This window comes from Equus caballus, chromosome 6, assembly GCF_041296265.1.
Source record: "Equus caballus isolate H_3958 breed thoroughbred chromosome 6, TB-T2T, whole genome shotgun sequence".
Classification (NCBI taxonomy): domain Eukaryota; kingdom Metazoa; phylum Chordata; class Mammalia; order Perissodactyla; family Equidae; genus Equus; species Equus caballus.
Window position 1 is genome coordinate 77,374,887 of NC_091689.1, and position 27,457 is coordinate 77,402,343.

Below are 27,457 nucleotides of genomic sequence, written 5' to 3' on the forward strand. Positions count from 1 at the left end.
GATCACAGGGATTTCAGAGTCAAGCAAGCGTGGATGGAACCCTGGCTCCCTTCTTTCAAAGTCCTTATTAAGCCTCAGTTACTTCATCTGTAAAATGGGGCCAATACTTACTTCACAGTGTGGCAGGTGGGGATTAAATGAGATAACATGGCATATATAGTTACCGTTCAGTAAATGTTAACCATTATTTAGTGACTACCTAATTAACACTTTAACAAACACTTATGATATAGTGTTACTATGTACCAGGCACTACTGGCACTCTCTCCATCTCTCTCTTTCGCTCACAAACACACACACACTCACTCGTTATCTTCTCATAGCAGCCCCATGGGGTTAGTACTAATTAATAAATGTCTTCTTGCATGCCACTTTTCAGAGTGTGCTTTTAGATGCATTATCTCCTTTTATTCTCACAACCACTACCCAAGTGAGAGAAAAAATGGAAAACAAGACCCAAAAAAGTCTGGAATTACAATCAACCAAAATAAAATTTAAACTATTGTTTTATACAGATTGTAGTGTTTCACAATTATTTCAGATTGTTTACAAACTCAGTGTTTATAATTAACTATGATATCTCTTTGAACTCTCAGAAGTGTCATGAATTACCTTCTTTTTCATGGTTTTAAATGTAAGGGCTACATTATTAAAACAATAATACATAATAATAATACATGCTGAGAAGTTATGGAAAAATAGAAAGCATTTATTGCTTTATCAGATTCTGTATAGTATAATAAACATCTCAGTCACCTAGCACCATGAGGAGATGATATGTTCTAAAAAGATTAATTTTCTATAAAACGGATGCCTTTAATAGAAATCTTTAGAAAACGTAACTTTCCTGTTTTGGGCTGGGATGGGGGAGATGGTAATGTGAAATCAAAATCCAAACCAAACCCATCATTCTTCCATGCTAATACTTACTTTTAATCCCTGCTTTTGCTATGACTGCGTTATGGGGAAGCTGTGTAGAAAGATTAGGCGTAGGAGTAGTAGGAAGCTACAGTGGGGGCAGATTTCTTCAGCACCCATTGCCCTTTCCTCAGATCCCTGCTTTTAGGAAAACTCAATTCAATAGGTGCATTTGGCCCTAGGCACTTGTGCCTCAGCACATCCCGGAATTGCTGCCTCAGGAGACAGCCCCATTTTGTTCCCAACAGAGAACATACACCTTCAGAAGAATTGTAAACTGAGATTCCCCACTCCTGTACCTCCCGTTCCTCAGATGGAATTATAAGGCCTCAGAATTCAGGAAAACACAAACCCTAACAGCACTCTTACAATAGGGCAGAATTCACTGACTCTAACTGAATCAGATGCATGTTAAAGAGGGATGACAGCCATTATGGTGAGGTCAAAAAAATGAGCCCCAAACTTATCCAAGAAAAAGAGATTACCCCAGCAAGTTTCCAGATGACCCCAGCGAAGAGTTCTGCACCCAGCCTCAGTGAGACACGGAGGAGCCTTCCCAGCTGCTTTTCTAAAGAAGCCTGGACAGGCTTGGACTCTCTCTCTGTGTTGGCCAATTTGAGTCTGGACCAGGGCCCTGTACCAGATGAAATATCTCGATCCTGCCAACTGCTTCTTGGCTTTGAGCAGCTGTAGGAGCAGCTGGTTTTGCAACACACAGAGTGAGCCCTTGTTTGGAGGTAGGAGAGTTCTACATTTTTGCAAAACTTACAAGTTTGGGTCTTTACCCAACTACCTTCATGACGGTTAACCTGAAGATTTAGTGTGTTGTGCTTGCTATTCGCACATCTGACAAATAACCAAAGGATCTATAATAGTTTTATCCAGGGGAAATCTACTTGCAACTATAAAAGTCAAGTTTATCCAATTCTTTGCTTCAGTCAGAAACTGAAGGGTCATGAGATAAGAGATCAATTATCCCCAAACCAGCAGAATCAAAAATCAACCAAATTCCAGGAATGGTAGATTGAATACAAGAATTTACTCCTGCTCCCTCCTGATATCCCGGTAAAGGGATTTGTTTTTCCTAAGGCATAAAACTGCTAAGATAGTAAAAGCACATGAGAGGAGATGACAATAATGAAATTTCAGAAGCTGGAAAGTAGACAGAGCTGAATCTTAAATTGGCAGTGGAGAAAGCCAAGAGCAATTTACACCACAGAATTCCCAAAAGGCCCTGGTGGCATTACTGGAAGTAGAACAATGGAAGGGATGCGCTAAAATAAAGAGGATCTGTTGAACTTCTTTCAAGAAATAGCTAGACTCCCCAGACCGGCACCTGCTCTGTAAAGGAGTGATTGCTCCTCTCCCATCCTCACAAAAGATCCATATCTGAAGATACTTTCTTTGGAAAGTATAAAATATTTCTCTGGGTGAGGGATTCAGCACAACTTATGGCGGAGGGGGTGCTGTAATGAACTCTGGGACCAGGTAAACACGTGCATGCTGAGAAACTCACCCCAGCCCTTTTCCCCACTTGGTTCCCAGAACGATGGCAGCAATGCCCAGACCCTGCAGGCAGGGGACTGGAAGATCTTCTCTGGGTGATCTGAACAGCCAAAATGAAAGTGACACTGCTGGTTCCCCAAATAATAGGCTGTCGACAGCACCTCAAGTGAAGCTATTACCAACAAGTCCCGCTCATGTGTACGAGGCTCAGGATAGCCTTGTTTCCCATCCCCACCCCCCACCCCCCATTCTTGAATATAGCAGAGGAAGAAGGACCACCTGACATCTGAGGGAAGATTCTGAAATGAAAGATGGAGTCTAAAGCAAACAAAAAAGTCAACTTGCACCACGGGGATACCATCAGCAGAATTCAGATTGTGGGAAACTCTACAGGATGAATGGCCCAGTTTCTTCAACAAATAAATTGCATGGAAAAAAAGGAGAGAGAGAAATGAGGGACCTATAGATTAAAAGAGACTTGAAACACCTATTAACTAACTGCACTATATGGACCTCATTTGAGTACTGATTTGAACAATGTAGTTGTTTTAAAAAGATGAAATAATCAGAGCAATTTAAATATTTTTTGGATATTTGATGATATTAAGGAGCTGTTGTTAATTTTTTTGTATGACATATTATGGTTATGTTTTAATAGTCCTTATATGTTGGAGAAATAGACTGAAATACTTATGGATGAAATGATATAATAACTCGGATTTGCTTCAAGACCCTATGGGTAAGGAGGATGGCTAAATAAGCATGGTCATGGGATGAAGGGAACACGGGAATCTTTTATATCGTTTTCTCTACTTTATGTTTGAAATTTTCTATAACAGAGAAGATCTATCATTGGAATCCTCAGAGAAGATAATGAAATCATAAAACAGAAACAAAATAATATAAAAAAGAAACAAAGAATTTTTAAAAGTTCCTATAAATAAAAAATAACAGACATAAAACATTAAGTAAAGAGTTGGGAAAAAATTGAGGACATATCACAGAAAGTAAACCGAAAAATTATAGAAATGAAAATAAAGAAAAGAATAAAAAATCAGAGGACTAGTCCAGAAGGTCCAAAATCTGGGTAACAGTTCCAGAAAGAGAGAAAAGAGAAAGAGGAGAAAGGAATTCATTAATACAATAATCTAAGAAAATGTCCCCAAACTGAAGACCATGAATTTCTAAAAGAAAAGGATGCACCAATTGCCTGACACAATGGATGAAAACAGGTCTACATCAAGACATATCCTTGTAAAACTGCAGAACATTGGGAACAAAAATATTTGACAAGTTTCCAGAAAAAACAAAAAAACAAAAGACAAAAACTCTGGCTATAGATAAAAGATCAGGAATCAGAAGCATGCAAGACTTGATAACAGAAAAAACTAGAAAGCAATGGAACAATACCTTCAAAATTCTCAAGGAAGTTATTGCCAACAGAGTTCCATAGCTAGCCAAACTGCCAACCAAAGGTGAAGGTAGAATAAAAACATTTTTCAGACATGAAGGCCTCAAAAACTTCTTCCTTTTTTCTTTTGCTGAGGAAAATTTGCCCTGAGCTAACATCTGTGCCAATCTTCCTCTATTTTGTATGTGGGTCGCCACCACAGCTTGGCTGCTGACAAGTGGTGTAGGTCTGCATTTGGGAATGGAACCTGGGCTGCTGAAGTGGAGCATACTGAACTTAACCACTAGACCCTGGGGCCAGACCCTCAAAAAATTCATTTTTATTCATCCTTTATCAGCAACAAAAGCAAAGAAATAAATCCAGAAAGAAGAAGAAGAAATGGAACACAGGAAACAAGAGACCTAGCAGAGAAGAGAGGTGAAGGGAATTCCCAGAATGGTGAGAAAAGGTTCCAAAGTAAAAGTCTCCTCTCTATGCCTCAGTTCCCTTATTGTGAAACAGGAACTAGTGATAGTACCTATCTAAGAGACTTGTAAGGATTCAGCATAAGACATTTAGGGTAGAACCTGGCACAAAGTAACCGCTACAAGAGTTGTCGTCGTCATCAACATCATCACAGAACTCAGTCTATACTATGTTAACATATAACTACTTGATATATTACAATAACTAAAAAAAAAGAAATCAATGTAAAACACATTTCTGAAGTGAATATATTTCCAAATTTGGAATGACTGAAAATAGTCACAGAACCATAGGGTTTTGGAGGTTGGCAGGGTTCTGAGGTTTTTCTAGTGCAATTTCCCTGTTTTAAAGGGTAGAAAATTGAAGCTCAGAGCTTCTAAGTAACTTGCTTAAGACCACCTAGCTATTTAGAAGAGTTGGGACTAGGAGTCAGGTGTCTCATGTCATCGCACTGAAAATCCGAAGAGCCGTGACACAAGCTACATCTGCGGTATCCTCAGAGGGTCAGCTTCACACAGACAAAACAAAATTACCATAGAAATATTTTGTCCAACTCTGTCATTCTACCCTAAAACTCGGTACTTGGCTCAAGATATACATAAGCAGAAAGGCCACATAGAAAGATGCAGCCAGGGCAATGAAGAGAGAAGGATACAGCTGGGCTTACTGAGTTCCATGGACAATAAGGAAGAAAATGTATTGAATTCACAATTTGACACAAAGTTGTTTTAATTCTAGGAAGGACACCTCTAGGGGTTTACACACAAAAGTAAGAATATTAATCGTGCTATGGACCAATATGGCGCAGCATGGATGGGCATTTCTGATCCCTGAGTAATGCAATGGGTAGCAATGCACCTCCATTACAGTTTTCGAAGTCTTTTTAAAGGAATATACACAATTTGTAGGATTAGCAGCCATTTCAGTCACTACTTCCAAGGAAATGATGCTCCCATCAAAATGATCTGGCAGTCAGGACGACTGAGCAAGGCCAATGAAGAGTGTGAGGGTAGTCAGGGGCAAGAAGGCAAGATCCTGGAAGAAGAGGATTTCCTCCTTGCCTCATCAGGCAAAGCACCACTGATATTCCCTTTGAAGTTTGAGAGGGCAATCAGGCTGGGTGAGAATTTTCCTAGCATAAATTCCATGATCTGTCTTGATCTTGTTTCCACTAAAAATAAGTCTTCTGTACATCTGTAGAAAGTCCCACTCAACAGTTTGAGATGAACTTATTTCAAAAGAAAATTGCCCATTTTCTTTTCACTGAATCTCAGAGGAAAAGTGCATGCTAATTTCTCATCTTTAAAACACTGCAAACTTCTATGCTTCTTGAATATTTATTTAAAACAAATTTGTAGTTACCTTTGGATATAGAACATGTTCCATAGCAATCCAAATACCAAAGTGATGACTTGTTGGATTAAACACCTCTTAATATTTTGACCATTTAGCAGACATTTAAAGTGACAGGTAAAGAGTACAAAAATACAAAAAACACTATTCTCAAATGTTTTCATCTCTTTTACAAATGCTTATTTTGGTATTTTTGACTAACAAAAAGATTTTCTCCTTCCACTTTCTTATAAACGTTAGGTGCATCTTGGAACATCATTCAAACAGAGTAAAAGTACATACTGTAACTTAGCCAAGTTAGTAAAAACATCATAAGAAATAAAAACTATTTAGGAATATTTTCCATTTCTTCTGTATACAAACAGAAACATACAGAAAATACAGTTTTAAAATGGAAAGTACTGCAGTGTCAATACTCACAGAAAAAGCAGGATGCCAGTGTTCGCCAGGGCAAAGGCGAGTCCCAAAATCCCACTGCCCATGATGGCGTTGCTTAGGTTAAAAACAGACATGCCTAAGGAGGTTGTTCCTGGAATCTGAACAGAGACACAAACATTCACTCTAAGCAAACAGTCGCCAAGAAAGTTCATCCTGCCAAAGCCTTTAAAGCACTATTAGGAACCAACAGAGGAATGAAATTCAAGAAACCCTTCCTTAGCGGTCTAGTTATTTTTTTTTTCAATGGATTTCAGGAGAAAACACATAGGGTCTGAGGAACATCCTGGTGAATACAGATAGCTATGCTTATGGTACTATGCTACATGCATTAAGAACATCTGTCCCAATTTACATGATGAAAAAAACAAGCATATTTTATTATAATGACACTTACATATTCATCACATTTCTTTTTTTCCAAATGGCTGTTAGTGAGACTTCTTCTGCTTTCACGGTCAGAAATAAACTTGCTGTAAAGACATGTATAATAATTAAACTTCATGATAATGATTTGAAGCTTAGCATTAGGACTAAATGATTTATTTCTAACCAAAACATCACACATGAAAAATTATCAGTCGGTTACCTAAGAGTTTACAGCCCTATTCAACTGTCCTTGGTTTCTGTTTTGTCTTGGTTTTTTTTTTTCCCAGTATTAGTTGTCTGCATTCTTGTTTTACCAAATAAACTGTAAGTGCTTAAGGGTGGAGACTTTGCCTCATTCGTTTTTGTATCCCTCACTTACTTAGAATAAAACAATGCAAACAGTAGATGCTCATCTTGAGATGAAATGAAAGACAGCTGTGTGTCAAAAAGAGCTATACATTCCAAATCATTTTAATACTAATACATCAAAATACTATATGCACCGTAAGTTAACTTTTATATAGATTTTTCTCTAACTGCAAATCAGATAATGTCAAGAATTCCTTTGGAGCTCATATTCCTGTAGTACAAAGTTATTAAATAGGAATTCCCTCTCCCCTGCAAAAAAGAAAGCAACTCTTTCCCCATCAAACATTCCCTCATCACCTGCTAGATGCAAGTCACTAGAGCATGAGATGAGGGAGACACGGGGGTGTGTAATAAGAGACACAGACCCTAGGCTGTAGGAGTTCAGATTAGGAAATTAAGGTTGGGGGAGGGAGGGCATCTAGTTCATAGTTAGGGGCACAGTTAGGGCTTTAAGAAAGCATGGGATTTAGAATTTGAGTTGGAATCCTCACTAGCTCTGAGGGCCTGGACATGTTACCTCAGTTTCCTCGTCTGTGAAATGGGAGTAACACTATTACATTATCACATAGCCTTATTGGGAGAACTAAATGAGAGAGCTGGGGTAGAACTTCAGTACAGCTCCGGGCTCAGAGTCAGAGCAATAGATGTGACTCGTTCCTCTCCATGGGGGAAGTGGGACTTGAGTGGGGATGGGAAAGATTCAGACAGGCCGAGTGGAGTAAACTATATACAAATATAGAGAAGTAGGAATTCAGAAGGCTCTAAGAATCATCAAATATATTCAGGATTAGTATCAGAACTGTACGGCTGAAATTGCTAATTTTTAAAAAATTCCCCATTAAAAAAAAAACAAGAGCTATCGTCAAAGAAAAGTCCATTCACAGGCAAACTGCTGCATGTATTAGTGTGATACGTTAGGGATGCTTTTTGGCTCTTCTGGAAATTTAATTATTGGGTCTTAGGAAGAACTAATCACAGTGAACTTTTAAAAATTATGTTATTGAGGTCATATTGGCTTATAACACTGTGTAAATTTCAGGTGCACATTATCGCATATCAGTTTCTGTATAGATTGCATCATGTTCCCCCCAATGGTCTAGTTTTTATCCGTCACCAGACATATGTGCCCCTTCCTCCCTTTTGCCCTCCCCTGAACCCTTCCCCTCCGGTAACCACTAATCTGTTCTCCTTATCTATGTGTTTGTTTATGTTCTACATATGAGTGAAATCATACAGTGTTTGTCTTTCTCTGTCTGCTTTATGTTGCTTAGCATAATACCCTCAAGGTCCATGCATGTTGTTGCAAATGGGACGATTTTGTCTTTTTATGGCTGAGTAGTATTCTATTGTGTGTGTGTGTGTGTGTGTGTGTGTGTGTGTGTGTGTATACCACATCTTCTTTATTCATTCATCAGTTGAGGGGCACTTGGATTGCTTCCATGTCTTCACTATTGTGAATAATGCTGCAATGAACACAGGGGAGCATAAATCTCTTTGAATTGTTGATTTCATGTTCTTTGGATAAATACCCAGTAGTAGGATAGCTGGATCATATGTTATTTCTATTCTTGGTTTTTTGAGAAGTCTCCATAGTGGCTGTACCAGTTTGCATTCCTCCCAGCAGTGTGTGAGGGTTCGCTTTTCTCCACATGCTCTCCAACATCTGTTAATTCTTTTCTTGTTAATTATAGCATTCTGACAGGCACAAGGTGAAAGCTCATTGTCGTTTTGATTGCATTTCCCTGAAGATTAGTGATGTTGAACATCTTTTCATGTGCCTGTTTGCCATCTGTATATCTTCTTTGGAAAAATGTCTGTTCATATCCTCTGCCCATCTTTTGATTGGGTTGTTTTTTGTTATTGAGTTGTATGAGTTCTTTATATTTTTTGGAAATTAACCCCTGGTCAGATATATGATTTGCAAATATTTTCTCTCAGTTGGTGGGTTGTCTTGTTGTTTCATTCATGGTTTCCTTTGCCTTGCAGAAGCTTTTAGTCTGATGTAGTCCCAACCGTTTATTTTTTCTTTTGTTTGCCTTGCCTGAGTAGACATGGAATTTGAAAAGATACCGCTAAGACTGACGTCAGAGTGTACTGCCTATATTTTCTTCCAGGAGTTTTATGGTTTCAGGTCTTACACTCAAGTCTTTAATCCATTTTGAGCTAATTTTTGTGTATGGTGTAAGATAATGGTCTACTTTCATTGTTTTGCATGTGGCTGTCCAGTTTTCCCAACACCATTTATTAAAGAGACTTTCTGTTCCCATAGTATGTTCTCGGCTCCTTTGTCAAAGACTAGCTGTCCATAGATGTGTGGTTGTATTTTTGGCTTTCAATTCTGTTCCATTGATGTGTTTCTGTTTTTCTGCCGCTAGTATGCTGTTTTGACTACTACAGCTTTGTAGCATATTTTGAAGTCAGGGATTGTGATACTTCCGTGTTTGTTCTTTTTTCTCAGGATTGCTTTGGCTATTCAGGGTCTTTTGTTGTTCCTTATAAATTTTAGCCTTCTTTGTTCTATTTCTGTGAAGAATGTCATTGGGATTGGGATTGGGATTGCATTGAATCTGTAGATTGACTTAGGTCATATGGACATTTTAACTATATTTATTCTTTTAATCCATGAGCATGGAATAACTTTCCATTCCTTTATGTCTTCTTCAATTTCTTTCAATAATTTCGTATAGTTTTCAGTGTATAGGTCTTTCACCTCCTTGGTTAAATTTATCCCTAGATGTTTTATCCTTTTTCTTGTGATTGTAAATGGCATTATATTCTTGACTTCTCTTTCTGCTAGAAATGCAACTGATTTTTGTACATTGACTTTACACCCCACAACTTTGCTGTAGTTGTTGATTATTTCTAAATAGTTTTCTGGTGGATTCTTTAAGATTTTCTACATACAGAATCATGTCATCCAAAAACAGTGAGAGTTTTACTTCTTCCTTTCCAATTTGGATCCCTTCTATTTCTTTTTCTTGTCTAATTGCTCTGGCCAAAATCTCCAGTACTATGTTGAATAAGAGTGGTGAGAATGGTCACACTTGTCCTGTTCCTGTTCTCAGAGGGATGGCTTTCAGTTTTTCCCCATTGAGTATAATGTTGGCTGTGGGTTTTTCATATATGTCTTTTATTATTTTGAGGTATTTTCCTTCTATACCCATTTCATTGAGGGTTTTTATCATAAACGGATGTTGGATCTTGTCAAATACTTTCTTTGCATCTAATAAAATGATCATGTGATTTTTATTCCTCATTTTGTTAATGTGGTGTGTCACATTGATTGATTTGTGGATACTGAACCATCCCTGCATCCCTGGAATAAATCCCATTTGATCATGGTGTAGGATCCTTTTAATGTATTGTTGTATTCAATTTGCTAATATTTTGTTGAGGATTTTTGCATCCATGTTCATCAGCAATACTGGCCTGTAATTTTCCTTTTTGGTGTTATCCTTGTCTGGTTTTGGTATCAGGGTAATGTTGGCATCCTACAATGAGTTAGGTAGCATCCTGTCTTCTTCAATATTTTGGAATAGTTTGAGAAGGATAGGTATTAAATCTTCTTTGAGTGTTTGGTAGAATTCACCAGAGAAGTCATCTGGTCCTGGAGTTTTGTTTTTTGGAAAGTTTTTGATTGCTGTTTCAGTCTCTTGTGATTGGTCTATTCAGATTCTCTATTTCTTCTTGATCCAGTTTTGGGAGGTTGTATGATTCCAAGGATTTATCTATTTCTTCTAGCTTATCCAATTTGTTGGCATATAGCTTCTCATAGTATCCTCTTATAATTCTTTGTATTTCTGTGGCATCTGGTGGTTTTCTGTGACGGTTTCTCAATTTCCTCTTTATTTATGATTTATGACTCTATTCTGATTTTTTGTATTGTGGTTGCTACGAGGTTTGTATAAAAGATCTCATAGACGAGACTGTCCATTTTCTGATAGCCTCATATCTCCATTAACCTAAGCAGGTTCCATCTATTTTCTCTTCCCCTTCTGTGTTTTTGTTGTCACAGGTTATTCTTTTTTGTGTTGTGAATTTGTGACTAAATTGAAGTGGTTACAGTTACTTTTGATACTTTCTTTCTCTTTATCTTTTATGTTATAATTAAGTGTTTGCTAACCTATTCCGATAGCTGCAATTTTCTGATCTTGTCTATATTTCTCCTTGTTCAAAGCACTGTAAATCTTTGCCTTTTAGTTTCAGGTAGGAGGGTTCCCTTAATCATTTCTTGTAAGGCAGGTCTAGTGGAGATAAAGTCCCTCAGCTTTTGTCTATCTGGGAAAGCTTTTATTTCCCTGTTATATATGAAGGATAATTTCACTGGATAGAGGATTCTTGGCTGATAGTTTTTGTCTTTCAGTATTTTGAATTTATCATTCCACTCTCTCCTAGCCAGTAAAGTCTCTGTTGAGAAATCTGCTGAAAGCCTGATGGGGGTTCTTTTGTAGGTTATTTTCTTCTCTCTTGCTGCCCTTAGGATGTTTTCTTTGTCATTGGCTCTTGACAGGTTTAATATTATATGCCTTGCAGAAGGTCTTGTTGCATTGACGTAATTAGGATTTCTACTGGCATCATGTACTTGTGTGTCCAGTTTCTTCCTCAGGTTTGTGAAGTTCTCAGCCATTATTTCTTTGAACAAGCTCTCTGTTCCTTTCCCTCTTTGGGATACCTATACTCCTTATGTTACTTTTCCTAATTGAGTTGGATAATTCTCAAAGAATTTCTTCATTTTTTAAAAATGTTAGTTCTCTCTCCTCTTCTACCTGAATCATTTCTAGATTTCTCTCTTCCTTATGGTCTGCTTTATTTTTAATGCTTCCTACTTTTTTCCCCCATCTCTTTAACTGTATTCTTCATCTCCAGAATTTGTTGGGGTATTTTTTAGAGCTTCAATCTCTTTGGTAAAATATTCCTTCTGTTCATTAATTTTATTCCTGAGCTCACTGAACTATCTTTTGGGGTTTTTTGTAACTGGTTGAGCAGCTTTAAGATAGCCGTTTCGCATTCTCTGTCAGAGTGTAGTCTTCTGTGACTTCAGGTCTGGTTTCTGGAGTTGCTAATTTCTTTCTGTTCTGCAGCATCACAGCAGTTCCTCATGGTGTTTGATGAAGTCATCCTCTGCTGGCGCATTTGTGGTAGTAATCACCTTTTCTTATTTGGGTACAGCTTTGGTTCCTTTGCTTCTGGTCACCTGGGTCTGGTGTTCCTTCACTGCCTCTCCCTGGGTTCAGATCCTGTTGTCCTGTGCACCACCTGTGCTGCTGTTCTCAGGTTGTCTAGGGGTGCTGGGTGCACTACTCCCAGGGATGCTAGGTTCACAGGTGTCACTGTCACTGGCAGGACCCTGGGGGACCTGGGGACTTGTATACAGCCCCTGCTGCTAGTGTAGCTGGTGTTGGGGCTGCTGCCACTGCAGGCTGGATCACCAGATCTGTGGTGGTTCTTGTTGCTTCCAGCCACACAGATTCCCATTGGGACCGTTGTGGGGCGGGGCGGGGGGTGCAGGGGCTGTTTTTTCTGCTCCTGCCCTGTGGGCTTGTAGTTGAGCCCGCTCTGTGTTTACATGGGCACTGCAGCAGCCCTTGTGCAGGCCACCTTCTCTGAGGCCAGCTGCTGCACTCAGTGGGTGAGGCTGCTGGGGGTGGGGGTGGGGATGGCACTGGCCACCTTTCCTCGGCTGAGCCACTGCAACTGTGCACAGAGCGTTTGTGTGGGTAGGGCACCTCCACAGGCTGGGGCTCTGCACTCCAAAAACATTACGTGGGCAGGGCTGCCCCTGCCTCCACTCACAGTGGCACTGGCAGCTGAGCGAAGATCCTGTCCTGGGTTGCTGCCTGGCGGGGAGAGGGGAGGGGGCTGCTCCCCTAGGTCCACTGCTTCCTGGGGGTCCAGTACACCCACCTTCAGATGTATAGCTGCCAGCATCCTGTGGTGCTAGGTAGGGAATCCTTTGCTGGTTAATGGATGTTCATTTAGTTGGAACTTGGGGAGACAGAAAGGGACCAACTCACTCTGCCATGACGCTGATGTCCTACAGTGCGTTTTTCACTAAGAAATGTAAAGCCAGTTGAACTGGACTGTTTTAAAGAGGCATATATCTTTAAACTACATTATATTTTCATGTGCTTTTTTGAATGATCCTATATTTCACAATAAAACATTTTTTAGTGAAAGATACATATCATCAATGTTAGTTTTATTTATCTACCCTTTTCATCTTTAATCCAACGACTTCTCCCTGGCATTACTTCTCCATTGTCCATTTGCATTATTTCACCAGGATAAAGCAGACAGGCAATAGACGTACTACAGACTTCCTCGGAGACCATCACCTGGTATAAGCAGCACAATCTGCGGGTGATTCCCTCCAGCATCTGCCTCTGCCTAGGACTTTCCAGTTACTGAGAGATATCAACAGGAAGTAGAAGAAAACTCCCGTCTCCTGAAATGCAGCTGCTGATGCTCCAGCAGAGGAGAGCCTAGACCAACTAATGCCAAAATAGGAACGTCAGGCGGTGCAAAATTGAGATGAGATAAGGAATCCAGAGAAGGAACAACCATTATTAGGTGGGATTAGCCAGAGGAAACTTAAAGGCAGAGACCTAAGAAAAGAGTATTGAGGTTCTTAGCAAGAGAATGACATAATGAAAGAAGTATCTTTGGAGACCAACCTGGCAATTGTATAGCGTTGCTACTAATGATTAGTTTGACCCTCTTTTGCCCTTAACGTTTTAAATCTTTCCACAGAATTGAGGTTTACAGATCTGGCTGGAGAGGGGCAAGGGAAAGCTGCCTTCCTTTTCATACAGGCAGCCCAAAGAAATCTGGGTGTGTGACTTTCCAAAATGAAACGGACTCATATTTAGTGTTGGTGTTAAAGAAAAGACTGTATTTAATCAGGCTAATTTTAATACCCAACTCAAGTCTACCAAATCTTTATTCAGATGGTCCCCCATTTGCCTTTCTTGTGGAGGGACTTGTTTTCCAAAGAGAATTTCCATTACTTTTAAATTGAGAGAAAAGTCTGAATGTTTTCAAACAAACCAAACAAAACACCAATAAACCGCCTGCTATGGCAGATCTAAGTTCCCTGCCTGGCAAGACTCCCCGGAATTGGTAGCAGAGGACTGGCGGGTAGAGAAGAAAGAGATGCAGGCACTGTGACACAAGGGGCATTCAGTAGGGTCGAACACTGTGCAACGGAAGGGGATGAAGAATAAGGCCCCTGCGTGACTGCCAGCTCTCTCCCGAAGAACTTCTGCAGGATGAGAAGAATGAAACTGACTTACAGAGCTGCTGTGATGAGTAACCATTGAAAAATACAATAGGAAACATTGTGTGTCAAGTGCCTCCCTGATTCTGCCTTCCGGTCTACTTCTTCTGGCCTGCTTTCTGCAGCAAGACATAGAAGGTTTTCCAAAAAAATCGTCACTGCTTTTCCTGAAAAAGTTTCAAGTACAAATTGCTCACCCTGCAATTCTAGGTACTGCTTCATTTGATTTTTGCCTCAATGTCCTAATCGCAGCTCCCCTGCTCCTAAAAATGATCTTCCCAAGAGGGAGTGAGGAATGAGACATGACCAATACATTCCGAGAACAGAGACTGAAAAACAAGTAGTAGGAATCCATTCTCTCCTCAGGAGACCCTCCCTCCTCTCAGCCCAAGCCTTCCTGCCGGTTCAAAGCCCTCATCTTCCATGAGTCTTATACTCTGATTTGAACCGAGTTTTCTGACTCTGACCTATTTACTGTTTTTCTGTGGCACAGATTGTGCCACTAGGCTCCTCCAGCATCCTGAGGCGTTGCATAGTGCTCGCGGTCCCTCAGCTCCTTCTTATATGGACCTGTTCATACATTAGCAACTCAGAGGAACCCTCCAGAAACCTCATCTGCATCTTCTATTTAGGAATTCGGGAGTAGCTCAGGCTGCAGGGAAGTCTAGCTCAGTAAGAATGAAGCACTTAGAGCAAGCCTCTTTATTCTCTTTATGGTGTTTCAACTTTTTCTTCTCTTTAGTCTTTAAATCTTCGCTTTGTACTTCTGTAAACTTTTTTTTAAACAAAATAAAACCAACCTTTTTTGTAATGGAAAAGTCCATTCGAAATAACTAGGTCAAGCAGCTTATCACAAGTTTCTGTTATCTCACCATTTAAAAAATGCAATTGTGTGTTAAAAAACACTGACCTGTGGCAAAGAAATTGAATTAAAACTTCTCTTTATTGACTTAAAAATGGGCTATGGGAGAAGGTGCCTTTGACATGGGATCTCAGGATGACAAAAGTATTATTACAACAGAGTTTTCACTGGGTCAGCCTGTACTCACAAAGCAGAATTTGATCAACCAATTGTTCTGCAAACAGATCGAGACAAAACAAAAACCTACAGTGGCTGTGGCAGTGACCTTCAATAGACAAAGCCTGAAAAAGGATGTAGGCGTTGCATTGAGGTACTGTGAAGGGAGGCGAGCAATATAGGGCAGTGATTTAAAACCAAAAATAAATCAACAACAACAACAACAATCCAATTACGGCTGGGTTGTACAATGGGAAGATAATCTTCCTATTTTAATCTCTACCAATCAGGTTCTCACTAGATTATAATGTTTCATCTAAGGATTCATAACACAAAAGAGATGAGTGGTTGAACTTAAATGACCTTTCCTAGTTCTTTCCCTGAAATTCTAAAGTTCTATAAAAAAGGAAAAGAGAACAGGAGGAAAGAAGCAAGTAACAGAGATTGGAAAATGTGAAAGAATTAAAGAAACAGCAGGCATTTTAAGAGAAGTCTGAGAGGGACACAGAGCCTTACTTGGTGGATAAACTCTCTTGAAAATAGAACAAAACAGACTTTAATTGTAACAGGAGCAATTCAAGCAAGGAAAGAATTTTCTGACATAAAAACTGAATATAGGAGGAAGTTATGGAATCTTCTATCCTAAGGTGTGGAAAAGACATTAGAAGAAGAGAGAGAGAACTTTTCAAGAGTGCTCCCAAGTGATACAAATTTAGTATATGAACTCTGAAAGAGACACAGGGACCAAAAATAAATAAATAAATAAAAGCTGATGCAGGGTGTAGTGAAAAGAGTTGCCCCAAATTCTTTTAAGAAAAATCTCATTTTTCCTAGATGCTTCCTGGGTCATAACAACAATAGAGATGAGAGCATAGAGCTGAGAACTCTATAGGCGAGATGCAACATAGAGATGAGAACAACAGTAGATAAAGATTAAAATATGTGAATATTTGCCTGGATACAGCTAGAATAATATACTAACATTTCAACAACTTGAAGCTAATAATAACCAGCAATCATCCAAAGCCTAAAGCAATATTATTATTCCTGGGGGTGGAGAAGTGCTTGGCAAAGAAAGAGGGTTGCACTTTTATTGATATACACTTTTTTCATACTAAAAGGCTTACCATTACTAGACACTGTGCCAAGTACTTGACATGGATTTTCTCATCTATTTTCACAATAATTACATGTGGTTGGTATTATTATTAGCTCCATTTTACAGAAATTAAGTAACTTGACCAAAGTTGCATTACTAATAACTATGCTGTTGAGCCAGGATTTGAACCTAAGCTGGCTGATTGCACAGCCTGAGTTTTTAACCTACAAAGAGTATTGCATCTAATATTCCCCAACAATCCCAAGAGATAAGGTATTATTATTATTCCTGTCTTACAGGGATGGAATTTAGGCTCAAAGCACAAGATCACACAAGATCTACTGATACAGCCAGGATTCAATACAAGTCTAAATGAAAACGTGCACTTAACTGCTCTCTCTGTGTCTGTCTGTCTGTCTCTCTCATTTAAAAAATACTTTGTAATGTCCACAGTCTATCAGGCACTATTATCATATCACTACAGGGTACAAGAAATAAAGATGATTAAGGTGGTTCCTTCTCTCAAGAAGCACACATCTAGAGGAAGAGTCTAGAGAGTACTACTCAAAGTGTGGTCCATGGACCAGCAGTACGGGCATCACCTGGGAGCTTTCTAGAAATTAGAATCTCAGGCCCCAACCCAGACAGAGTCAATCAAAATCTGCATTTTAACAACATTTCCAGGTGTTTCATATGCACATGAAAATGTCAGCAGTCCTCACCTAGTGGACATTTTGAAAGGTTTTGTTGTTCCAGGTATAGATTTCTCTGACTACAACCCCAAAATTAGGGTATGAAATAAAACAATTGAGCTGCAATAAGGACAGGGGTCCTAATGCCCAAATGGCTGTACTCTATTTTCAACTGAACTTAAAAAAATGATTCTTATAGTATCATAATGGGGAGTTTCCAGGCAAAGCTATCTGCTAGATGCCAGATAATGAGAGATGAATATTTATTTTCAACATTTACTCTAGTTCTCTAAAAAGAGGCACTGTTTCCTACAAGTTCACTGTTTTGGGAGCTGGTTCTCTTAGATTCATCTGGTTAGGTCTACCTTCCTCCCATCACTGTGAAAAAGCTGAAGAGCGAGAGGGACTCAGGTGAAACTATTGCAGGAATCATGGTAGGGGTCTTTTTTGATTTTTGCCTGAGGCTAAAAAGCTGAGACTTCATCCTGTAATATGTTGTTTTTAATTTTAATCGTTCTAGAGCCAAAAATGAAGCAAGATTCATGAACTGTGTCAGTGAAGGAGGGGAGACAAAATAAATAAATGCATCACACTGCATGGGCAACAGTGGAACCCAATTCTGCAAAACAAGTGGTCCACACCCAAGAGCTCTCCCGCTGCACCAGTCCTTGCCTTAGTCACAGTCCACAGGGAAGTGAGCTCACCTGGGCAAGGTGCCCAAGTCAGGGGCAAGAATGGGTGCTTCCACCTACTGCAAGTGGTAATCCCCTCAAAAACTTAAGACTTTCAGTAGGCAAAACTTTTTAAGATCAACTTCAGATTCTAAACAGAATATTATAAATCACTCTTATTTTAAGGTCCTCAAGCTTTGCATTGCTTTGGGAATGAAGCTTCGTTATAAAACTAAAATGTCCTATTTGTGAAATGGTTAGAACCCCATCTATGGTTAAGTGCAGGCCAGCAGTGACTGCAGAACACTCCAGAAGTACAGAGCATGAACTGGCACTTGTAGAGTTTAATACAACTAATAAAGACTATCTTTTCTGTGAATGCCCGAGCACTATAACCAAAGGCAGCAGGATAGAGAAGGGCAGGAATTCAGACAGACCTGTGTATGCCCTTGGGAAAGTTATTTTATTTTTCTGAGTTTCGGTTTCTCTATTTGTAAACGAAATTTTTAAATTTTCCTTATTTGCGAAAGAATATTTTGCATGATGTTATAAGGATAAACAGCAATATACATAGAAACACCTGGCACTCAAGAAACCATAGTTACTATAAATAATTAGTCAGAAAGAGGAAAGAAGCAAACTTGAGTCCAACAATACGAAATATCACAACACAGTAAATAACACTTGGATGATAATGAGGAAGTGTCTGGGTTGGAGACTTGACCTCAAAGAACATTTAAGTAAGAGAAAAAGGAGGCGAGGCAGAGCTGAAACTTCTGAGTATATATAAATACGGCAGCTAAGTCCTCTGCTGGACTTTCAATTATCAGAATGTAGAGCAGATTATCAGAAATGATTTCCTCAGAGACGCTTGGTTAGTTGATGTAAAGTTTTCATCCTCCTCCATCCCAAGTTCCTTTTGAGCCCCCGCCCCAAAGCGCAGCATCGTTGGTATCTAATAAGTAGTCCTGTGTACTCCCCTCTCTTCTCCTAGCCTTTAGGAGGCCTCATGCTTCAGACGAGCAGCATCACTAACTCCCAGCTAGAGGGCTTCCTGCCAAGGGCTCCACATAAGCTGCTACAAAATCAGTAGGTCAGAGGATGCCCCAAATCATTAAAAAAAAAAAGAGAGAGAGAGAGAGACATTTGGTCCTACTCTACACAGAACCCAAGAGTTGGAAGGACTTGTTGGAAGGAGGTCACAGTTTATTCAAGAGCTTCCAGATCAGTGCTCTTCCCACCTACGTCTCTACCTCCTCTCATTCATGCTATCTCTTCTTTTCTATCTGTTTCATGTACTGTTTCTCTACTACAGTTTCTCATAGAGCCATCTGAGCTCAACTATTATTGTTATTATTTAAAATCCATGTTACAAATTATGCTTGTAATGATGTATTTGTAGTTTTAATACAGGAACATTGGCAAACGCGACTTTGACCATTTTTTGCTTAAAATGTGGGCGAGGTCAGATGACTGTAGTACACACTCAGACACGAGATGCAGTGAAATTCCAACACTCCGTCTAATTCATAAGTACAGAGCTTTTGAAAAGTTAGGGCTGGTTGGGGTCCAATGTATTCACACATTTTTATTAGATTCAATTGAAAGATTTGAAAAGATGAATAAATTACTTTCCTATTTGCTTCATCTGCTATTGCAGACTATGCCCAACAGATGTCACATAAGAAATTCAAATTACATCTTCAAATGGAGCATAACCTTAGTAATGAATAATTCAAGAAAATAACTGAAAACCAGAATAATATTTTAGAGACATTTCTTTCATTGGATGGAAGTGTTAGTGGAAAAATACTCACCTATTTATTTGACCATTTTCTACTTCAGTGAAATCATTGGAATCATTGCTAATGTTATCGTCTTCGGGCACCGTCATGTTTTGCAACTCGGTTAATTCGAGTCCACTTTTGAAATGCATCATGTTTAGAAAGTACCTGTAGTCAAAAAATTAGCCCAAATTCTCCTGTTCTGAGTGTATTTACAAGTGGATAGCAGCAAAAATATCAGCTTGACACTCCTGAAATACAATACCATGAAAAATAAACATATGAATATCACCATTGATGAAAAATAAACTATTACAAGTAAACAAATAGTTAATTTACTGATACGCCAACTTTTACATTTTGCTACTGGATGCATTAAAACAATCTTTGTACATCAAGTTATAGAGGCTGTAAATGTTTATGCCTTTCATAAATCTCTCTCCATTTCTAACTATAAAATGAGTCACGTCACATAATCTTTATGCTCATGTCAGCTGCAGGCAATATAGACACCCTTTTATGAAACAGTGTGCTTAAAATGAAAGCGATTCAGTTATTTTAATGCATCAGACCACAGGGCGCACAGATAGCTGGGTACAGACTGCACAGACACAAAAGCACCTCTGATTTAGCAATCCCAGTTTAATAAAAATGGAAATCCTCATTAAATGGCATCATGAGGGATCAACTACCCAACCTAAAGGTCAAGCAGCAGAGGACCAATCTGTCTTTTGAAATTTAGCAAACAGTTTATCCATCAACTGAAAGCGATTAAATCAGTCTCTCCAATGAAATCACCCCATGTCAGGGTATTAGGAAATTAAAAACTCATACCCAGGGGATTTAGGTTAATCCACCTGAAACTATATTTCCTCATCAGAAACGAAAGACTTGCAGAGTTCACGTTTTCCTCCACGTGGAGAACTGTGATTTAAATGCTGAGGGGTCACCAATAGCATGTAAGGGGGAAAAAGGTTTCAGACACACACATCACCAATCAAAAAGCAGGTGGCAACAGAGGTAAACGCAACTTCAAAAGCAAGCCCTGTGTACGTACGGGAGCCTCACTGGGACAATCTCAGTGAGGTGATGGGGACCACGGAATGAAGCTGAATGGCAATGAGATTTTTTTTTACCTCCAATGGTAAACCCCCTTGGATGACGTTTGATATTTTGTCTGATCCTGAATTCCAGAAGACGACTGTAACCTAGTTAAGGTCAAAACTCCAATGTGCCCATTTAAACATTCTAATTTACGCCAAGAAGCATTTTGCTAATTGATAATATCTTCAGGGCCCATAGAAAGTACCCTAGAATGATACTTTTTCAGGAATTTTCTCTTCTCTTCTTCCCTACACTAGGCCATGCGTTATTCCTTTTTATTCACAGTCTCCTATCTAGAATGGAACTTCCCTGGTTCCAGGATCCTTTACAGCTTCCACAACATAAATACTATGTAACACCTCGGCTTCCGGGCCTCATCTTCCTGTGGGGCAGGGCTTCTCCTGGAAAGCAGGAAGCAGGACAGGAAGATTTAAGCTCCATGACCTCCTGGTCTGAGGCCAACCTGGCAGCTCGTGGCTGAGTCTTCTAGCCAGAGTAATAGCGCCAGAGCAATCTCTAATTGCTTTCAGTGCCTTCACACAGCAGCAATGTTTACAACCTGTCTTCACTTTGCAAAAGTTGAAGTGCATTAAAGGGGCTGAACCCCACTCTCACGCCTTGGCCCCCTCTGATGAAAGCTGCACAAATAGGTAATTTCTAGAAGTCTTGCCACACTGGCTCTCTCCTGTGTGACGCCCTCAGGGGCTACTGAAGTGATACTACAGGACTGGTAGAAAGTTGATTCAGTGGATGAAGTTCCCAGTCTGGGTTCAGAGTCCTTTTCTCTCCACAAACTGATAGGAAATAGGGACTAGATAACAATTTTCTGACACAAGGCAAGGTTGACTAACAATAAATCTGAAGTCTACTGTTTGAATTGAAAGTTTCATATCAATATATGTGTGTGTGTGTATACAAATAACACACATGTATATAAACATAAATATATATAACTAATTTTAAAAATGGACAAAAAGAGAAAAGAACAAAAAGAAAAGAGAAAGTCCTCGCTGCTAAAATTATGTCAGTATTAGGCAAATACCAGTACTAAGTCAATCACATAGAATAAACTTTTCTTCCTTTGGTTTGAAGAGAAATTTATTGTTTCACAGTTCTGGAGGCTAGAAGTCCACGGTCAAGGTGTCGCCAGTTTAATTCCTTCTGAGGCTCCTCTCCTTGGCCTGCAGATAGCTGCCCTCTTGCTGTGTCTTCACAGCGTTTTTCCTCCGTCTGTGTAGTGTCTGTGTCCTAATCTACTCTTCTGTTTTTTGGAATAAATTTGTATTGTTGTGAAATAACCTATCTGAAATCTGACTTGTTATTGAAAATGCAAACTCAGAAAATGGAGAAAACTAGCAAAGTTAGTGACACCTGTCACTTAGGTTAAGCCCACACTTAGAAAACACTATCCATTCAACGGATCCTATATCTATTGAGTGCGAGGTGATGAAGGGATTTAAAAAGTTTGGAAAATGTCAGATTCAGGGATCTGAGGCAGCTTCATAGAAAAGTCACATTTGAACTGGCTCTTGCAAAAGAAATTTTTTTTTTCTGATTCTAAAACTAAATACATGCTCACTGTAGAATCCTTAGAACAGACGTTGTAAAAGAAATCTCACCACTGAAAAATGGCCACCATTAGATTTTTTCTTTTTTTGAGGAAGATTAGTCCTGAGCTAACTACTGTCAATCCTCCTCTTTTTGCTGAAGAAGACTGGCCCTGAGCTAACATCCGTGACCATCTTCCTCCATTTTATATGTGGGACGCCTGCCACAGCATGGCTTGCCAAGCAGTGCCATGTCCGCACCCGGGATCCGAACCGGCGAACCCCGCACTGCCAAGAAGCGGAACGTGCGAACTTCACTGCTGCACCACCGGGCCGACCCCAACCACCATTAGATTTTGATGTATTTCCTCCTTTATTCTTCCTTTTCTTTTCCTTTCTCCCTCTTTAGCTCCCTCTCTCTTTTTTATTTGACACTGAGATTTTAGACTGTTTTTAACCTACTTTTCTCCTGTAGCATTACATTGTAAGCATTTTGAAGAAAGAAGTGTTTTTAAAAACATATTAGTTCCTTATCAATAAATAATATAGGTTTTTGTAGAAAAGTCAGACAATAGAAGTTTGCAAATGAAGGATGAAACAAGTAAGAAGAAAAAAGTTACCTGTTCTCTCAGCAGTCAGAGATGACCACTGTATATATATTGGAGTATGAACTTCCAGGATTTTCTATGCACATAGATACAGCGCCTGGCATACAGTAGACACTCAATAAATATCTGTTAAATGAAAAACGTGAGTACAAATAAAAAATATGTACACATGTACAAAAATGGAAATCATACCATAGATTTTTTAAAACATATTTTTTTCACTTAAGATCTGGGCTCCTATCCTGAGTTATGTCAGTAAACGCGGGTCTACACCATTACCGCAAATGCTTGCTTAACTGCTTGTCTGTGCCATAAACTGACATCTAACCCATTACTACGGGACAGTCACACTGCTTGGTGGACAGGAGACTGACAGGCGGAGATGGGGCCTGAGCTGACACTTGTCATTGACATGGTCAATGGCTCAAGGGCAGAAGTGCAGGTTGAGTTCAAGAAGCAAAGAATTACAGTTTCACTGAAAGATGGAAGCAATTATCAGACTCTGCAATTAATTAAAAGGCCGAATGGGGTGATGGTGTGAAGATCTTGATGTTAACCCAACCATAATTACTATCTCCCAACATTTATAATAGGCTAAAAATTTGTTTACTCAACACAGAACATTTCTGAGCCTTTACCGCAATCTTGTGAGGTACTCTTAAGCAAGCATTAGTATCTTCATATTCATATGGGTACATTCTACTAACAGTATCAATGTCAAATACATAAACTTATTCTCTACTCTGCATGAGGTTAAGTACCAAAGGAGAGGATACACAAAGAAACTGCAAACTTTACATTGCTCAGAGCTTATTTCAGAAAGCAAGACCCACCCACTTAAAGTGACAGTATACCATAAAACATTAGCATGATGGAGACCAAATTACATGGCAGATCAAAGAACAAGTCCAGAGAGATTTCAGAGACATACATACATATGTACATACAGGAAAGAAGGAAGGAAGGAAGGAAAGTGCAAAGGAACAAAGGAAGAAAGGAAGGAAGGAGGGAGGAAGGGAGGAAGGAAGGGAGGAAAATACATGAGGCCTGGAGAAATCAGGTAAGATTTTACAAAGAGAGAGGATTTGTACTATGTCTAAAAAAGGTAGGATTTAGGCTGAGGGATAGGGAAGGGCTTACTTGTATTGGGACCAGCGCAAGCAAAGACATGGAGGGTACATATGCATACAACTGCCTTATATGACCATTCGGATGGACCTAGCTAGAGGGAGCAAGGGATGTGTTTTTCAGTAATAGGAGGTTTTAAGGGTTTGGTAAAAGATGATTAAAAGATTGTAGAGGGAAAACTAAACCAAAGAATATGTTGTGACTGAATCATTGTTCAAAATTACTTTTTGAGATAAATAAGCAAAAATACAATTTCAATTGCTAATATACTTTGTGGTGGATTGGCCCGCTCAGTGTTTGTTCCCACTTCTTTCTAGTCCAGTTCTGTAGAGAATGGAAAGTGGAAAACTACATTTCCCACATTCCTTTGCAGCTAGGGTTTTAGATATGATTTAGGTTCCACCAATCAGAGAGCAAGGTAGTGGGGGCACGGCATCCATTTTGCTAGCAGGTGCAGCAAATAGCCCTGGAACCAACAGTTGTGGCTATGGATTCCTAATCATCAGATTTGGCACAAGTGATGCGTTTTTGGCTCATGCAGTTGAGACAATGAGAAACAAGTTTCCTGATGGAGGCACAAGTAGCAGTTCCCTTAGCAGGCCAGTGGAGTGGTGGTGTTCTGGTAATTATTCCCAGAGGCCCAGCCTAGAGCCCACTCTGCCTTCTCTTCTAACAATTCTACAGGCACTTAATTCCCTGTATTAAATCCCTTTTGCTTAACATACATAGAAAGATCTGTTATATGAAACTAACCCCTGACCGATGTTCTTAGTTTTATTTTTTCTCCCTTTTAAATTTTTATTATGAGAACTTTTTTTTAATGTTTTTGGTGAGGAAGATTGGCCCTGAGCTAACATCTGTTGCCAATCTTCCTCTTTTTTTTTTCTCCCCAAATCCCCAGCACATGGTTGTATATCCTAGTTGCAAATCATTCTAATTCTTCTATGTGGGATGCCACCACAGTATCAAGCGGTGCTCAGTACCCGCCCCAGGATCTGAACCCGCTAACCCCCAGGCTCTGAAGTGGAGCGTGCAAACTTAACCACTCAGCCACAGGGCCAGCCCCCATGAGAACTTTTAAACTATATAAAAGTGGACAGAACAGAATAATAAACCACCATGTACCAACTTTAACAATTATCAATTCAGGCCACTCTTGTTAAAGTTTTACCCCGCCCCCCCCCACACACACACACAACATAGAATTATTTTAAAGCATATCTCAGATATCTGATCATCTGTAAATATTTCAGCACACATCTTTAAAAGTAAGAACTCTTTTTAAAAACAATACCACCATTTTACTATCAAACCAAAACAATAAGAGGAGTTCCTTAATATCTCTAAATATCCAGTCACATACACTTAATTTTAAAATTGTTATGAATCACTATTTGGTTTTTTTATTCTGAAGAACTAATAAGATCACACTGTCCTAGCTCAGCTCCTGAGAATCAACTGTGATAGCTAGGTTTTCAGAAAGCGTTAGGCCTAAGGCCAACGATGGTCCCATTCTTCCTGTGGTCTCTTTCCATGACTGACTGAGCCTGTTTACCGGCTTGGGGTCCTTGGATCACGAGGGTCTTAGATAGTAATAATATGCATCTATGAGCTGCTTTTCTGTATTTCAAAAGGCCTCAAACAGTCTTAAACAGGTTAATTAAAAAGTCAGGTATCCTTGCTTTTGACTAGATTGCATTAACTTGATGTGATAATCCTAGATTCTTACTGGAAATTTTATGCATCTTTGAGCATCAAAAATGGGAAATGAATTAATATATTAAAGGTGTAGTCAAAACTCATTAAACAGTATACTTAAGATCCGGGCATTGCATAGCATATAAATTATACTTCAACTAAAAATAAAAGCTTAAAATTGATACTCAAAATCTTTGAAAACCTGAGGTCCTTGGGAGGTGGGGAATAATAAAATGGCCTTTTGGTAACTTTGGTAAGGCTGGGAGCCAGGGAGCAATCTCAGAAGAAAAGATGTTTTGCCTCTTCCTACTCAAGACTCATGACGGAACCTGTGCTAGTGGTCTCTGTTCTGCCCGCACCCTGTACAGCCACTTACGCTCTGCTGGCTTCCCCGACCTCTGTGAGTCATCACGCTCAGCTCCATATCTTGAAAGCGACCTTGTCTAGGACCTTGAACTACCACCTCCCTCCTCTCTTTACTGCCAACAGCCTGAACAACTCGCTTCTGTCCTCATCAATCCCCTGAAACCCAGCCCGACTGGCAAATTCTGGCTCCACCACATAGGAGCTCTGTGATCCCAGTACAAGTAGGTTAACTTCTCTTTGCCTCAGTTTCCTCATCTGTAAAATGGAGATAAAGTAATAAATACCCACCTTACACAGTCGTTATAAAGAGTCCATGAATGAGACCATGTGCAGCACTTACAATAGTGCCCGACCTGGTTCTAGCTATTGTGACTGTCATTGCTACTATTGCCACCACTCACTTTCTAATCAAGGCTAGTGGCCGTTTCTCAGTCCACGTTCTCTTTAACTCCTTCCAGAGCAGGGAGCACTGTTTCCTGACCTCTCCCAACTTGCTCCTCACAGCATCCTCTGACGGGCTGCCTCTGTGCCTCCTTTGCCAGATCCCTTCCCCTTCCCCCCCTTGGGGTAGGGGCAGCTCTTCGGCCTAACCTCTTCCCTCCACACACTCCAAATTCCTTCCTTTTTAAGATTTCAAGCCTGTAGATGCCTTCAACCCACGAGGGCATCTTTCAGATCTTTTTTCCCAGGCCTTTTCATTTTATAAAGTTCCTTTGCATTATGAAATAGGATCTCCCTCATAAATACTACTTGATAATGATCAAGTCACTTAACATGTCACATGTTTCTTTGTCTGTAAAATGAGAAGGCTGGAGAGAGAGAGATGATCTCTCAGGTTCCTTCCTGCTCAGAAAAATTTCCACAAATTCTTTTTCGACTCCAGCAGCCCACTGGACCCCTCCACGTGGCTGTTTGCCATTACCTCCAACTCCACGTGCCTAACTGAACACATCACCTGACCTCACACATCAGCTTTTCTATTTCTGTTAAAGATAATGTTCATTCTCTTCATCACTCGGACTTGCATCCTGGGTATCACTTTAATACTACCTCCTATCTAATCAGTCACCAAGAGCTATCGACATTCCTTCATAATGTTCCTTCCTTCCACAACCCTAACTTTGTCACTTTCGCTCTCCTTCATGCTATCTACAGATCCCTACCCCCTCCCATCTACAGACACGGATTGTTCCTGAAAACACGCACCCTGCTCATTCCTCTCCCCTCCTTGCCAGTCATGACTCTTCCTAATGTCTACAGGATGCAGTCCAATCTCTGGCACCTCGAATTCAAAGCCCAGATTGCTCATAACTATCTCTTTAATTTTCTCTCCCATGACATTCCTTCTGAACCTTCCATTCCTGCAATGGATCTACTCTTACGCAGTTTTCTGCTTTTTAACACCATTCCCTTGGCCTTGAACACACTTCCCCCACCTTCCCATCCAGCCTGTGCCTACCGCAGTATGACATTTCTTTCAAAATCCAGCTTGCTTGCTTGTAAACTTTTTTTTAATTTCAAACCAACTACTCTGTGATGTCTTTCTCCAATGACCAACTCATTGTTGATTACTTACTTGTGATAAATTCTTACAGCACTTTTGTATAGATTACTCACTGGCTTATAGCAAGAGCTCTCAT

At 39.7% G+C, this 27,457-nt stretch overlaps 1 protein-coding gene across 9 annotated transcripts in view; it reads right to left on the minus strand.

Annotated features, from left to right (window-relative positions):
- The window catches only part of SLC38A1 (solute carrier family 38 member 1), a 69,030-nt gene that overhangs the window by 34,059 nt on the left and 7,514 nt on the right, over positions 1-27,457 (minus strand). For 5 of the 9 annotated variants that reach the window (XM_014740928.3, XM_014740929.3, XM_070270165.1 and 2 more), the window contains exons 2-5: positions 22,638-22,751; positions 19,400-19,617; positions 6,486-6,561; positions 6,074-6,189 (exon numbers count right to left, since the gene is read on the minus strand). In XM_014740928.3, coding sequence (XP_014596414.2) covers positions 6,074-6,189; positions 6,486-6,561; positions 19,400-19,521 — 314 coding nt within the window. In that variant the 5' untranslated portion in view covers positions 19,522-19,617; positions 22,638-22,751. The remainder of the gene's footprint in view (positions 1-6,073; positions 6,190-6,485; positions 6,562-19,399; positions 19,618-22,637; positions 22,752-27,457) is intronic. The other 4 variants (XM_070270168.1, XM_070270167.1, XM_070270169.1 and 1 more) reach the window with 1 other exon arrangement.